Here is a 16621-nt window from a genome sequence, read left to right on the forward strand (position 1 = left end):
TGAGGTCAAAGAAATGAGTGGGGATCTCTGAATGACTGGAGAGCCGCCGAGCCACGTCCCCGTGATGAAACGGGGCGGCTTGGATTTCACAGGTTCCGTCACTCCCTCAGAAGCTTTGGATGTGGGACAGGCATACCAGGCTGTTGCACAATGGAGGCAGATAAATACACACAGTTTGGAGGGAGCGGGTCAGAAACTCCAGAGCTGAAGAAATGCAACTGGAGGCAGACTCCTGCAGTACACTTGGCACTTTAAAATAAAAAAATGTTATTAAACTTTTCACAGGACTGGGCACAAACTGAAACAAGCCCAAATGCTACAAACTCGTTTTATGGTGAAAACTAAAGCTGGACAAGTTAATTACCCTCCATTTCATTCTTCTCTGAGTGGAGTTTGCATGTTTCCTCTCAGCTGCCTGATGAAAGCCTGATCAATCATAGTACTTAAGAAGATGGTAAAAACAAAGTAGAAAAAAAACAATCTGAAATCTTTGGGTATTTTTTTCCAAGACGGACCAATATGACATCATACCACCACTAACCTTTTTAATTTTATTTTCTTCTTTACAAAACTACATCCAAGCAGCACGTGAAGATGACTTTGGATTTCGTATATCTTCTTCTAATGCGTATTTTGTTGACCCTGTAAAGGACACCGAACTTCATGGGTTTTGAATCTTGTACGAGGTGAAACCTTGAAGCATTTGCTCCAGTTTATACAACATGATCTTAATCTATTTAAAGGAGCTGCACAATCTATCAAAGTGTAACAAGCTGTTTTTGCCATTTTGGGCCATTAAATCCTGCTATGATATCTTTAAAAAAAAGAAAAAAAAGAAAAGGAAAACATTAAATAAATCTGTCATCCTTGTCTTTGCTGCCTCCTTCAGGATTGTTTTGACTTGTTCTCACCCCCCATCTCGGGCCTCTTCCTCGCCAAAATGTTCTTTAGACGTTTAACTTTCCCTCAAAAATATCCGTTTGAGATTCTTTGAAATCAGAATAAACAGTTATGGATACGCAAAAGACGATCAGCCCGTTCAGTGAATCAACAATGAGCGAGAAGAAAAACCTGTAAAACTCTTTCGGAACACGTGCAAACGTCAATGCTCGGGAGAAAGACGCCACCCAGTGATTCGACACCAAACACGGCCCTCCGGTGATGCGCTGCGGCGCCGTGCTGCAGCTTCTCACCTCCAGAGATGGACACACTCTTAGTTAGAGAGCCTTCATGTGACTATTGTCATCACAGAGAGCGCCGGCCTGCTGCCAGCTGCTGAAAGGTCTAGACCGTCCAAAGATAGCAACAAGCCAGGCCCGCAGTGCCGGGGAGAGACGAGCCCAATAAGTACGCGGCGGCCGCAGAGCGCGGCCCGCGGAGAACTCTGTGAAGATTCCCGGCTCGCCGTGTCAAATGACGGGGTGGAAGGCTCGATTTTTATATAGCACTTCGATGCAAGTACAGATAATTATGTGTTTTGTGCCCCGCAGACCTGCAGTCTGTCAGGAGGAAGTGGAAAAGCAATTATTTGCCGTTGCAATAACTTCAGAAACCCCCGCGGGACGCGTGCATACGAGGTCTTCAGGAATGTCCTTGTGTTTTATATGTGCGGCGTTTGAACCGTGTGTCCTGGCTTGCTTCACCTCACCTGTCCTTGTTCCCGCCGCCGCTCCTGGCGGGCGGCCTTTCGCCGAACATCCTGTAACCGCATGACGAATGGCTCTTTCAGGGCCAAAATGGCAGCAGTTTAGTACGAACTGCTCCTGAGAATTGCTCTGCGCATAAATCTTGACGTTTCATGTGCAGCGGGGCCTTGCAGCTGTTGACTCCTTTTGTAAATGAAACCGAGGAGGAACAAATAGTGCGGATCGGGGAGGAAGAACTTTGATTGTGGCGGGGGCCACAAAAATGTCAACATGCAAAGAAAAAAAAATTTAACTCCCGACAGATTATGTCACAACGTATGAGGGTTAATGCTCATTAATTTAAAGAGCTAATGTGACGATTTCCTCTTCAAATGCATCGTTTTGGCCTGGGGGTGAGCAGTTTCCATGTCTGGTGTTGTTAAAGAGGATGCAAACTGTACATAAACACATATTCATATAGTCAGAATTCGGTGTTGGAATCATGTGATGAATTCGTGCTGTTGTGGTTAACTTTCTCCACACAGCAGGAAGTTCTGGATTATCAGCTGGAGCACAATGCCATCCACCCACACCTTTATCTGTTTCCAAGGTATCAGATAATCCCAGGTGGATGGATTGAAGTCAGAAATACAAGATGGTAACTTAAAGTTGACCATTTTAAAAAGGTTTTACAGAGCACTGTGTGATTGTACCACCTCTGACTTCCCTGTTAATATTCACTGTGGCTCAGATTCTGCAGCATCTAATGTTTCTTAGAAAGTCCCAGGAGAGTAGAACCTGGTGAGGATTGTTTTACTCTCCAGGATGCTGCAGGATGCGTCGCTAATTGGCCCTGTCCTCAGGGAGAAATCGAAAGAGAGGGAGAGAGGGGGAGAGGTAGAGAGAGAGAGGGAGAAAGAGAGAGGGATGGACCCATCTGGTGGTCGGACGTGCGGATGCGTCATAGTCATAGAGTGGGCGGTGCGTCCTGGCGCGTCTTTGCGCGTCGCGGCGCGGCGGTGAGTCGGGGTGATCCCCGGCTTTAAAAGCGCACCAGTTGAGCGTGCGCCGGATCAGTGCGTCACAGAGAGCAACCAGCAGAGCCAGGATCCCCCAACGCGCACTCAGATATCCCGGCGCACAGACGAAAATAGTTTCCCCCTGCATCCGGACATGCTCTTTTGATATTCTACATCTCGCTTCGTTTCTGTTTTGGATGCAACTTTCTCTCCCTCGTCCTTACGTTTGTATCCGCTATTTTCGTCACATTGTTATTGGTTTTTTTTTATTTTTTTATTTTTCTGGGTAAAGGATCCGGAGCCAGCTGGGGGAATAAACATTCTCCGCTATATGGAGAAGGAATCAACTGCGCTCAGAGTTTGATCTCAGGCTTTTTTAACTCTGCTGAACGGAGAAGATGAAGTCTGCTGAGGAGGGTGAGTTTGACTTTGTATTCATCACACTTTATGAATAAAGTCGCAGAGCAGTGTGGCTACTTAGTGCGGCTCCTCGTCATCTGCTCGTCAAAGTTTGACACTTTACACCCGGACGCGACACATCGGAGCAGGATGTTACTTTGAATTAAGGTCCCGGTGACACTTTTGCCACTGTGATATTTGTAAGGAATGAGGGTAAAGCTGCGGCGCGCGCCCCTCCCTTGCTGATGTGGACCGGGTGGGCGTGGCCGCGGCGCTCTGATACTCCAATGACTTCGAAAAGTGAGCTCGAAATAGCCCCAAAAGTCAACCTGCACTAATGACTAACGTGGCATTGTGGGTAATAAAGTGAGTGATTCAGAGAGGCAGCAACCCCCCCCCCCCCAATACCTGTTGGGCTATATTTAGAAAACAAACATTTCACTGCTTCTGTCTCACTGTAAATGTGGGCATCATTTTCTTTTATTGCAAGAAGTCACGGGGCGCCGCACTGATGTCATGCTCTTTATGGCGAGGCCCCTAATTCTCTCTAATTTACAGCAGACGGGAGCGGTGGTGACTGCTCATGACTGTCTGCTGCAGCCGCATCAACGAGCCCCCCGCCGCCGTCACAGCCGCCCATATAACCACCGCAAATCTCATGACACCCCCCCACCCCCCTCACCATCCTCCTCCTCTGCCCCCCAATCGTGACCTCAGCCATCACCACAGATGGGCAGAGTTTCATGTGACCCAGTGTGAAGCTTTGGCACAGCGACCGGGTACAGCATGCACCTTTACAGCATGCAAATAAAGCAGTCTGTGTCGCTCCAGTGTTTATTCTCAACGCCTGCCAGAGCCAACAAAAGCATCAGTGTGTTTTCATTATGTTGCGGTTTATGGGCACCATGTGCATTAAGTGGTATAAATCTGGCAAGGTGGATGGAAAAAAAACAAACTTACCTGGTCTGGCCTTTTGGTTATTTTTAGACTGGAGTTATTTTTGGCTCTGCGTGTCGTGTCTCCCACCCAGTTATCATTTGAACCCTTCACACAGTGTTTGAGTTACGGGATTGAGACATTTATTTATTTACTTTTTTTTTTTTTTAATTTCGGTTAGACTATGCTGAAACTTCTCATAATAACAGAAACATTGCTGCAATTGAGCCCTTTGTTTTAGAAAACCTTCTCCTCTTCCCACACAGTAAACATAACGAATACTTTCAGCTTCAAACATCTGAAACAAACAGCAAACATGATGATATGCACTGGGGATAACAAACAGTGACATCACATCCCTTTTCAAATGTCCAAAGTGTCTAGTTAGTCATAATTCAAGTACTGTTTTTTTTTTTTTTTCAAGCGCATTACATTGTACTTCCTTGCTATTCAATAGTGTATAAATCGTGGCACCAAGGTGGAGAACCTTTTAGAGACTTGCTTCTGTCTGATTTTAGTCTGTTTGGGCTCCTTTAGTACGCAAGTACTGTGCATGTCAGAGATTTCAAAATAAGACCATGGACAGAGAATGAGTCTCTTATCTGTTGTCATTATTCTCTGGCTGCCATGTGGCTGACGGCTCTCTGTCACACGCAGCTTTCCTCTGCTCAACTCCCCCTCTGTTGTCAGTACATGGACAAAGAGATTATTTCACAGTGTTACTGTCCCATACACTCTGCCAGTCGATGAGTTGTTGATGGATTATGATCCAGTCATACATGACATGTAATGTGCTTCTATTGATTTCGCAATGATCAATTAATCTATCCAACAGAAATAGGTGCAATATGCTATGTAAGTATTGTTGAATACGATAAATATAAAAAAGAAAAAACTGGATCACCGGTGAAGCTGCAGCAGTTTGTTTGAAAGAGTTCCTTCTTTGGTATAACAACAAGGTATTTGTACTTCATGAAAGTATTTTTTTTAAAGATGTCGATGACATGTTACTACAAGGTGAAAATCCTTTCGAAAAAAAAACCCAAAACAGTTGTGAGTGAAATGTCTTTCACTCGAATACATTCAGCCTCAGGAAATGACCACGTCCAGATCCAGTGGGCTGCTGTCCTCTTGCCATTATAGGCAACGCCTGTGCCGCCGCACTTGGCATCAGTCTCCCCCTCAGAAAGCCGGCCAGCAAATGTGTGTTTGATTATCTTCGTAATAAACTCAGTGTGTTTTGCGTTTCAGATGCGTATGGCTACACGCCAAATGTCAGCCTCTCCCTGCCGCTGGCCAACCCCTGCCTTCCCTCGCAGTACCACAGCCTCCAGTCCAGCCCCACCATATCCGTCTCCGTCACGGAGCCCCACGGTTACGACTCTCAGGATGACCTGCGGGCGCCCGGCTACTATTCATCTCCCGGCGTCCGACCAAACGGGGCCCCGACCCTGGAGAGCCCCCGTATCGAGATCACAGCCTACGGTCAGTTTCCTGAGGATGAGGTGGAGGAGAGCAACCTTCCTGTTGCCAAGCGAGTCAACTCCATAGTGACACTGACCCTCCCCAGTGCGGATGGTTACCGTGACCCCAGCTGCCTGAGTCCCGCCAGCAGCGTTTCGTCTCGCAGCGGCCTCTCCGACGCGTCCTCCTACGAGTCCAACTTCTCCTACAACTACAACTCGCCCCAGAACTCCCCCTGGCAGTCTCCCTCGGTGTCCCCCAAGGGCTCCACCCTCGCCTTGCCCGGCGACGGCTACGCCTCCGGCGGCTCCCCCCGCCACTCCCCCTCCACCTCTCCCCGCACGAGCGTGACCGATGACACCTGGATGGGTCAGCGGGGCTCCAGGCCCGTTTCCCCCGCCGGCGCGAAGAGGAAGTACAGCTTCAACGGCAGCGCCGCGCCACACAAACACTTTCCGTACTCGCCCAACCATTCGCCGGGGCCGTCCCCGCAGACCTCCCCCCGCCTCAGCGTCACCGACGAGACCTGGCTGCCCAACACCAACCAGTACACCAACTCCGCCATCCTGGCAGCCATTAACGCCCTGACCACCGACGGAGTGACCGACCTCGGGGAGGGAATCCCCATGAAGGCCCGGAAGACCAGCCTGGAGCACAGCGCCACCGTCAGCCTGAAGGTGGAGCCTGGAGGGGAGGAGCTGGGCCCCAGGGAGCTCTGCCAGGACGAGCACCCCGCAAACCGCCTGCCCCTGAAGAAGGAGGGATACTGTGGCGGCTTCCTGGACGTACCGCAACACCCGTACTCCTGGACCAAACCAAAGCAATACGTCAGGTATAATCAATCTTGTATGTATATATCAATTTATACCGGTTAATGCACTGTGCTTCAAGATCACAAGACAAGAAAGTAGTGTGTACACCACAAGAAGGACACAAAGAAGTCGTAGAAGATCCCCAAAGGGGATTGTTGAAATGATCTGAAATTTTCTGCGTCTCAAGTCGCCCTCTCTGCCTTGTTGAGCTGACATGTCGGACGTGTCTTCCCTCGACAGCCCGTCTTTACCGGCCCTCGACTGGCAGCTGCCGTCCAGCTCGGGTCCGTACAGCCTGCAGATCGACGTGCAGCCCAAATCCCACCACCGGGCCCATTACGAGACGGAGGGCAGCAGGGGAGCAGTGAAGGCTCTGGCAGGAGGACACCCAGTGGTTCAGGTCTGCTCAACAACTTCTGCTCCTTAACTTGCTTCCAGCTTTACGCACATCCGTCACTGGTTGTTTCTTATGTTAGCAGTTCATATTTAGCAGAACTGAGTTCATGTTAGGATTCGGCCCTCCGCAGCACTTGTTTTTCCCCACAGTTTTCTTGGGGGGGGAACAACAAGCTTGAAAAGTTGTTAAATTGAATTTATCTTTACAGTGATTTTCTTTCTCATTAAATTCCACAATGGAACCCTTCAGAAAAACATTATCGTTTCATCAATCATCACGCCGGTGCCTCGGGGGGGACCGAACCTGAACGAGACTGTTTCCTGACCAACACATGGTGCAACCATTAGGCCCATTTTCACTCTTGCTTCTTACCTCGTCATTTCTCGCCTCAACACTCACCACCACAACCAGCCCCTCCATCACCCCCCTGTCATCCCCCCCGCCACTTTGCCTCATGTGTTGAAAACGACTGGGCCAACGTGTTGTTTGGTGACCTGGCGGTTATGTTATTTAAAGATGTCACATTTCTGAATGGAATACCATAGGTACGCCATTAGACAGCCCGGTCCACTCAGTTCCTGTCCAGACGTGGGTGACTCAGAGTTTTCCGTTGCGTTCTGCAGTGCAGACAGTTACAGAGTAATGTAGCATGGCCAGTAACAGCTTAGTCATGAGCTTTAACCACAGTAGCTTTGGTGCCCGAGCCTACAGACCAAGAAAAAAAAAAAGATGTGGACAACTGCAGATGTTTTGGTTATAAACCCATCTGGTCCCCTCAGCTATTACTGCACACCACTGACCTCACTTTCTGAATAAATAAAGGGTCTGCCGCGAAGTGCCGGGCGCAGCAAGCGGGGCCGTCACTTTCTTTAATACCTCTTGATGTTTTATTAACGTATTATCATAAATCTGCAAGTTCAGTCGGCGTTTGTCACGTATGAAGCAGTTTTTCTGTGTTTGCTTTTCAGGTCTGACAGAATAACCTCTGAAAGTTTTTATTATTTTCTATTATTTCCAGCGAGAGTTGAGCTTGGTTGGCTAATCCGAGTCGTTTTAGCTTGAAAAGACATTGCAGAGCAGCCTATATTGAGGACAAACAGACTTTGTTCCAAGTCGATTCTACATGCTGATTTTCTGTTAGTTTGAACTGAAATAACAGAAATAAGAACTTCTATCCAGGACTGATGCTGGAATGTAAAGCAGGGAGAAACTAAAGGCTACTTCATAAAAGTCCAAGGCCTACTTCTGGCAAACTTCCTGAATAATGACGCTTTTTAAATCATATTCTTTGTACTGTCTGCCGCTTTTCAGTCTTTTCCAGGCATAAACTGCCAACTGCTACTGTAAAGGCTAATGTTAATGCTGATATAGTGTCTGGTGTTGGTATTTTGCCATAAAACTCAAGTCTCACAGTTTTCAACAAAAGAAAAAGTAACGTCAGTTATGCAACACTGAACAATCCTGCTATTTGTCATAGTAATAAATACATATAACTGATAAAACAACTAACTTGTCTGTGGCCTCCTGGAGGACAAACTATGTAATTCATTGACTGTTTTCCCAACTTCGTAGAATTTAGATATGGTTTTTTTTCTTCAGTTTTTTCTGTGTAAAGTCAACAGTGAATCATATAAGCTATGAGAGATAGTCATCAAAATATCAGTGCTACTTCAATTAAAACAATATGTTGAAATAAGGCCCACATGTTAAACATGATTGTCGTTCTGAATGTTGATGGAGCTTTAAAAAGTTTGTTTTCTGAATTAAACGAGGCTAATCATAGAAAAAGTGTCGATAGCGGAACTATAAATACACAAGACAGCAAGAAGATTGAGAAAATTTCAGTGATTATAGTTCATCATATATTTATCAGGATGTCGTCTTCAGTGAAAAGCTTTACGCGGCCGCTCACACATTCACCCCCGTTCAAACACACAGCAGTAGACAAACCATTTGGGTGTTTTGGTACAGTGTGACTGACGGTCAGAGCGAGACGACGAATCGAATCACCGACTTCGACTGAAACGGAACCGATTCTCCCCACTGAGCCATAGCAACGTGGCTGCGGGCGACGCTGTTGACAAAACTTAGTTTTGTCATGTTTGCATGATGGTCCTGATGCTTCGTCGCGCAGACAACAGTAAGGAAACCAACAATTACATATGTGTGCAGCAGTGGAATAAAAAAAAATTTTTTTTAAAAAGGAAACCTGGAAATCAAAACATGTACGTCTGAGTGCGGCCTCACGTCTGTGAGCAGCTCATGTTTTCGACCTTGAAAAGGTGCTAATGATTTAATGACGGGGGTCTGCGTTCACCTCAGCTGAAATACAGAGTGTGTTTTCTTTCACGTTATACCCAAACCCCCCCCCCCCCCAAAACCCAACCCTATACACCCCCTCGCAACTTCTCCCAGCTCCCACCCCAGCCACACAGACTTCCCTTTGTTTAGGAAAGTTCCCGTGTGTGTGTCTGACATCATCGCGCTGCTTTGCTGCGGAGGCGGCAGCGACTAAAAACCACACACGTTTCTGGCAGAGGAGATGTTGGAGGGGAGCCTCAGACGAGGCAGCCCCATCTCTGTGACTTCCTGATTACATGGTGCCCACGCCACGGCGCTGCGGCCTCCGCCGGCTGACGAAGCCTCTGCGGCTCGTCCCGGCGCTCCTCTGACTCAAACCCTTCCCAGACTTTTCGGAGTTTATTCTGGAAGTGTCCTGCTCTGTGTGGCACAACCCCCCCCCCCCCCCCCCCCCCACCCCTCCCCTCTCAGCATCGGCACAGTTAAGCCGGCTGTTTTCTGTTCTTTTTCAATGCCATCGCTGCCGCCCGCCTCGACCACACCCGCCTCAACGCCAAGCAGCCGGCTGAAGTATGCCCCTCTGAAGTGCTGTGTGCAGTCCTCGCCGCGGTTAGTGCTCAGGGCTTCACGCTCTACTCTGGCAGGGAGGAAACACTCCCAGTTCAGCTCTGTGAGGTCTTCTTCGTCTGTACTCCGACTGAAATCTGCTCTCGGTGTACGGCTGTTGTCTGTTTGGAAAGTCTGGCCTCGATACGTTTTTCCAAAGCAAAAACAGAAAAGCTTGACAGGATGAAGTAGTCGTCTTATATATATATATATATATATATATATATGAGCTATATACAGACCCGGGGTTCTCAAGCAGAACTTTAATGCAGATTTAATTTTTGAACCTGTAACGTGAAACGTGTATACAAAATTTTTATTCAACCCTTCAGCCACTAAATTGACTGGATTTATTTTGACTTACTAATAAAACTTTGTCTCAACTTAACCTTTAATATCTGGCATTTCTTCAGTGTTGCTGTTTGATTTATGACGATCATGTTGTAAATTTAAGACATGCAGATAAATCTTGGTAGTGATTGGAAAGTACTGAGGGCATGGCGAGTATATAGACGGGAAGAGTTCCATTCTTCTGCTTTGCGGTGGTTTTTCAACATAAATAGTCCAAGAGTTATGGTTATGGGAAGTATACATACCAGATCATTTCACTGGTGACTAGATAAGACTAAATGTCACACACACACACACACACACATATTCAGATTGGCTGAAGTGGAAAAAGCCCACAAATCATACATTTAAGTTAAAGTATCGACTGGTGAGTGAAAAGTGAATAAATTAGAACTACTGAATCAGCTTCTGTAATTGAATCAACATTTACCGTTTGAGTCATTCAGAGCCAGTCAGTGTTTGGCGAAATGAATCAGCATCGCAGTTGGCAGAAGAAGGTACAGATGTTCTTCTGTTAGTGGAGTGAAGATAGCCAGTTACTCCGTGGTTAAAGTAGATATAATGATTTAACTGCTTTACTGAGGTCATTTTTTAAACAATTTTCCCCATTTAGAGCTGGTGTGTGTCAGCAGCCTCAATGTATTTGGAGATCAAAACCAAAATGAAACAAACTTATTGGTAAAACTAGATCCACATGAGTGGAAGTACAGAGGTGATATAATGATTCAACTCATTTACTGAAGTCACTTTTGTAAACTTTTCTCGATGCAGAGATTGTCTGTGACAACCCTGACCCTCGGCATGTTTGGAGAGCGGAGGAAAAATTGAGAGTTGGTTAATTCACATCCAACACCAGAACAACTGTTATTGTATTGATTCAAACTCAAGTTCAAACATAAATCTCCAATTCTAGCCAATGAAACAACACTGGATGGTCAATTAATCGCTTCTGCACCCTTTATTTCTTGCAATCATCCAGGATCTGTTGTTAAATAGTCCAAAACAATTCAGTCCTGTAGTAGTGAAGACATTTGTTCCCCTCACGTGATAAAAGTTGCCTCTCCAGCTGTTTAATAAACAGGTATTTAAAGGGAAAACAATCACATTACAAATCACAAGTTTTCAAAGCAAGAATAAAATAGGTGCAGTGTAAAAGTAAATGGTTAATATGTGAAAGCACTGAAAACACTCCACTACCAGTTCTCTCTCTCAGACAACCAATAAGAAGTTTTGCTATTTTGTCGGTGTAGTTTCATGTTTCAGATCAACACCTACATAACAAACCTGTTTTCATCAAAGTCTCATTAGTGCTGTAATAAAGTATCAGTGTGTGTCTTTCCACCCCACCCAACGCACTGTGGGGTCTGTGTTTGTGTGATCGTCCCGGGGTCATTGTCAGGAATGAAGAGGAAGCCCCCCCCCCCCCGGTCGTCTCTCCTCCTTGCACAGCCGGAGTCTCGGCATTCCTCTGGTGGGTGATAATGTGAGCGAGGGCGGGGCGGCTGCATCCACACTGTCAGACTGCAGTGGCTGGATTTACATGAGGGGGTATCGCTCTGATTGAATTGCAACAACAAATCATCAGTGTTGTTTTGCAGTGCCATAAAAAAAAAAAAATTTTTTTTTTTGGCTTGAACATTAAACATTTTACGTCCAGCGAGATGATGGATGAGGATGATGACATGGATTACGAAGGTTTCTACAAATGCAAAGTTTTGGAAGCAAAAGTAATTAAAAACAGCTGAAAGCAGTCAGATGATATTATCCAGTGTGATTATTTTTATGTGTCCAGACCCGGGTTGCCGATAATAATTCAAAGCAGATAACAAAGTGATCTGTAAATAATTACATTTTGAAGTTACCGCCTTAACCTCGTGAGTGGGCTGCCTCCCTTCGTCACACTTCTTCCTGTTGCCCGGATAAACAGCATTGCTAGGCAGCAACCCATTTCCTTACACAAATACACGGGGCCTTTGCAAGCTCTTAACTCTGACAGGGATCCTCCTTTCAAATCACATGTTTCTGAGCCGTTCGCTCTCGTTGCGGGCGCTGCTCGCCTCGAGTGCTCCCCTTATGTAAGTGAAATCTGCGGTCTTCATTTCAGCGTTTCCACACCGATAGTTGTAGCTGACAGTCTTTTCTGGGGCGGCCTGTAATCAGACGGGATTGCCGCTGTAATACTTTGAGTCTGCGGATGTTGCTTTGCACATATATTGCACATTTTAAGCATTTTATTTCTTCTTTCTGCCAATTCACCTCTTAAAAAACACATACGATCTCAAGATAAAATGCAGCTTTTCATTATATAAACTGACTTATTCAATACATTTGAATACAGGCTTCTCAAAGAGGACAGGCTCATAATACTTGACCCCGACTGGCCTGAAACGCACGTTTCACTAATTCAAACCTCATAAACTGGAGGCATTTCAAGTGCAGGCAAAATTTAATTGAAGAGCGTGGAAAGACTTTAAACAGTTCAGTCAAACAGAAGCAAGTCCAGTTGTGATGTTTTGGCTCAAGAAGAGAAGGAATGCAGGAGCCTGAAATTTAAAGCAAGAAATGTGTCCAAGAGAGATGAGTTTTTTTTTCTTCCTGACGTCAATAAATTGGGCTGGTGAAGTTAACATTGCTAAACATGCTGATTAGGTTTATTTGGTTTGTCCTTGTTAGCTGTTCGAAATGGAATGAGCAAAAATGTAAAAAGTTTGATGATTGAGGTTTAAAATGCTCCAAAAATACTGCCGGAGGGTTTGATAGAAAACCGTTGACTGCCTGTCACACGGCGATGTGCTATAATCGAGCCTGTTTTGTCTTTCCATGATGTTTTCGTCGGCTGCTTTGACTTTGGCTCTAATTCCTCTGCCGTCACACTGTATGGATAACATACGTAACCGGCAGACAGTGTGTCAGTAGTAGCCACCGCGCTCAGGTTTCCCCCCCTGTGGGTTTTGGGCTTCGTGCCTGCTCTCAGCCGTCTGGGTGGCTGAGGTCATCCCGGAGGAGGCCTCCCGTCAGGAAACACCTCTGGAGGTCTGAGATTTCTCCGGGAGCGCCGGGTCGAGCCCCCCCCCCCCGGCCGCGACGCGTCTTCACCGGGATCGTTTTACCGATAAGAATCAAAGCAAGGTCACCGCCGAGAGTTTTTACATGACCCGGACTGGCCCGGGGCTCCCTGGGGTTGACGTGACCTTGACCTCCGTGAAACACTGCCTCGGCGTTGTCGCGAGGCGACAGCGGAGCTCACAAATCAGCCGAGCTCCCCGCAGGTGGTTGTAACTGCTTTCTGGCACCTGTCCCTGAGAGGAGGTGAACCCTGGACACCAGCTGGAAACGAAGTGCGCGGGTGAAGAGTACCAGATCTCAAATGGGCACTTTGTTCAAAAGATTTGCTTCTGACAGATCAACGTTTGTTTCTGACAGCACGCGTGTGGGATATTCTTAAATAGTTTAACCCTCGGCGTGTGTGTCTCTCTGCTCTCCCAGCTCCACGGCTACATGGAGAGCGAGCCGCTCACCCTCCAGCTCTTCATCGGCACGGCTGACGACCGCCTGCTCAGGCCCCACGCCTTCTACCAGGTCCACCGCATCACGGGAAAGACGGTGTCCACCCCGAGCCACGAGGCCCTGCACAACAACACCAAGGTGCTGGAGATCCCGCTGCTCCCGGAGAACAACATGAGAGCCATGTGAGTGCAGCGAAACACGCCAATGTCTTGTTTTACTTCTGAGTTTGAAAGTGAAACTCTCCGCTCGGAGTCGCCGGAAGCAGAAGTGACGTTTGGCAATGCACAGGTTCTCGATGGCGGGTGTATGAACGGATAAATGTGACTTATAGGGAAAAGCAGTTTGACATATGAAGATGCGAAGACCTGCAAGATAGACGAAAACCATTAACATAAAAAAGCTATTGTTTTCCGAGAGTGATTTAAAACAGATGTTCAATACCCAAAACAATCACCAGAGACTCGACATTTTACACAAGTCATTGTCAAGTTTTGGATTATTTGAGACAGGCTGAAGGCAGATCCTCGTCGTATTTATTCTCCATGAGAAAATAAAGAAGACAGCGACTACATTCCGTCATCTTTCTCAGTGATTTGGAGTTTAATTTAATTTAGTCGAGTTACCTCGTCTCGACCAAACCAGTAAGAAAGTCTGCTTTGCTGTGTGTTTATTCTGACAATATTACCATATATTTGTACCAAAACATTCAAACAAACTGCAAACTGGATGCTTTTTTACAGAAATCTTACGTGACGGAACTTTTTTTTTTTAACATCCTCTAAAATGCTGTGTTTAGGTCCGAATGAGCTGTTGGGATCATGGCGGTTTTAAATTTGTCATTTGAAAGTTCCCAATAGCTTTTAAAGTGTGTCGAAGAGTCAAAACAGGGTAACAAAAGATATCCTGTAAGAAGATACTCGATACCGAGAGCCAATCATCAAAGATTCTTGGTCCTGCTTCTTTGGTACAAGAACAAGGTTTCACTGAGTGCATTCATTCCAAAAAAAAGTAAACAAAACTAAAAAAGAAATCAGAGCAGAGAACATTTGACTCAAAACAATCCTGCCAAGTACAACACACCTTTAAATGTTGTAGCTTTAACCTCACTCGCTAATGTGATCAAGTACATTCAGCTCCGCATGAAAAATGTAATATTATGATCAAGTCGAGGACCAAAAGACTTGTCTGCCGCTCGCTATAATCAGCTCCAGCAGTCGTTCAGCAAAGCAGCATTTAACTGCAGTAATTTTCTTTACGTTTAAACTTTATTAAATCACTTCGGCTGTGAATCCCTCCAGTGTGGCACATTCTGCTCCTCGCAATATCCCCAAATCCAGTTAACGTACAGAGACTGCTCCTCTCCTCTTAAAAACTGCTGACTGGCGCTTTTTGAATCGTCTGTGCGTGCCGGCGAGCGCGTTCGTCTCCCTCGGGGTTTGGCCTTTGAAAAGCGTGGCCCTCTGCGCACAGACGGTGGCTTTCCCACTTTATAAGCCCCGGAGATCAGATTACCGGGGGGAAGCTGGGAGCCGCTAACAGGGACCTGGGGTTTCTGTCTGGACTGAAGGCAGCGGCATCCTGCTCACATCAGCACTTTCTCTCACTTTTAATGGATGCAACACACAAGCTCCCCTTATACAACGGCCTCGCCGCGGGACGCCGCTCCTCTTTGCACGCGGAGGACACGCCTCCTGACAGTGCGGGCGAGGGATTTGTGGGAGATTTATTGCTGTTGACATGCGCTCCAGTGAGACGTACAGACGTTTTATAATGCGGTGGAGAATAACGGCATTATTGTATTTCAGAAACGGTTACATGTGATGATTTAGGGGGAGAAGTTTCGAATTAAGCTGTTACAGCATCGGCTCAGATTTTTGTCTCGATAACAAAACCACCAACGTCTGACTTGTGTGACTCCAATTAGCTCTGCAGATCAAATAATAAACAGCAGGCAGCCTTGAAAAAGTGAAAAAAAAAAAAGACGATTTATTGTTCTTGGTATCGTGCTTTCTTTGGTTGAAGTTTGTCTCAATGCGCGGACACATGAGATTTTGCACTGGGCCTGTGTGTGTCGGCGAGAGTCGAGCAGCTGTGGTCCTTTAGCATCAACACCTGATTACTTCACCAGCGAAGCAGACCCTGCTGTCTGCACCCAGGAATGTTGGGGAGTGCTCAGATGTGTGTAAAAGTTGACATTAACTACGCTTGGAGGAATGCAGCATCAAGTAGCACCGCGGTGGAAAAGCCAGAAAGCATTTTGGAAAGGTGCGAGGAATTAAAGTATGAAGCCGTGCGGTTCAGACCAAGAGGCTCGGTGGAGAAAATTGTGCAGGAGATTTTTTTCTTTTGAGACTCTTCATATGGATTTTAGCAGAATTATCCATGATGTAATGAATGTTCCCAGAGACTTGTTTCTCCACAGCTTGAATTTTTTTTTTTTACCCAGAAGCAGACGCTTTGAGGTGTGAACGCTCCACTCGGGGGGCCGCTGGTGTTAATCTTTTGTTGAAATGGCTGCAGCCTCCTGCTGGACCGCTCTGACGGGGTCCCAAAGTGACATCATTCTCCATTTGGCTGATAAATCGCAGTCCGATTAACTGTGAGACCACAGATTTCATCATGCAGCTACACAATGGCACTGACCCGTCTCTCTTTTGTCTTCGCAAACACAGAATCGACTGTGCGGGAATCTTGAAACTGCGAAACTCGGACATCGAGCTGAGGAAGGGGGAGACGGACATCGGACGCAAGAACACGCGTGTGCGCATGGTTTTCAGGGTTCACATCAACCAGGCCACAGGGAGGACGGTGTCTCTGCAGGCGGCTTCAAACCCCATCGAGTGCTGTAAGTGCCTTCCTCTGGCTTTTGCCTCTTCCTTAAGATATCATGAGAAATAGGTGCTGATCCTCTGCTTCACTTCCATGCAAAATAGGCATTTTTGGACGCTGAACATCCTCAGGCTTTATACTTAAAGATTTTACTATTAAGAGGCATTTCCCATCTCTCTAAATAGCCTGTCAATGTTATACCCACTATGTTCATCCATCCATCCATCCGTCGATATAATACAGACTTAAACTGATTAAAATGAGTTGATAGAAATCGACACTCCAAAGTTCCTCATGAAATTGTTCTGAGGACCACTGGGAGCAAAAGTTTTTACTTAAACTGTTTATTCAACTTATCGCCACTCCAATGCTGGT

At 46.4% G+C, this 16621-nt stretch overlaps 1 protein-coding gene across 1 annotated transcript in view; it reads left to right on the forward strand.

Annotated features, from left to right (window-relative positions):
- Positions 1–2715: 2715 nt before the first annotated feature.
- The window catches only part of nfatc1 (nuclear factor of activated T cells 1), a 45361-nt gene continuing 31455 nt past the window's right edge, over positions 2716–16621 (forward strand). The window contains exons 1-5 of the mRNA XM_080516069.1: positions 2716–3061; positions 5231–6275; positions 6496–6655; positions 13397–13599; positions 16090–16262. Coding sequence (XP_080372195.1) covers positions 3043–3061; positions 5231–6275; positions 6496–6655; positions 13397–13599; positions 16090–16262 — 1600 coding nt within the window. The 5' untranslated portion in view covers positions 2716–3042. The remainder of the gene's footprint in view (positions 3062–5230; positions 6276–6495; positions 6656–13396; positions 13600–16089; positions 16263–16621) is intronic.

Source organism: Blennius ocellaris (genome assembly GCF_963422515.1).
Source record: "Blennius ocellaris genome assembly, chromosome: 20".
Lineage (NCBI taxonomy): Eukaryota > Metazoa > Chordata > Actinopteri > Blenniiformes > Blenniidae > Blennius > Blennius ocellaris.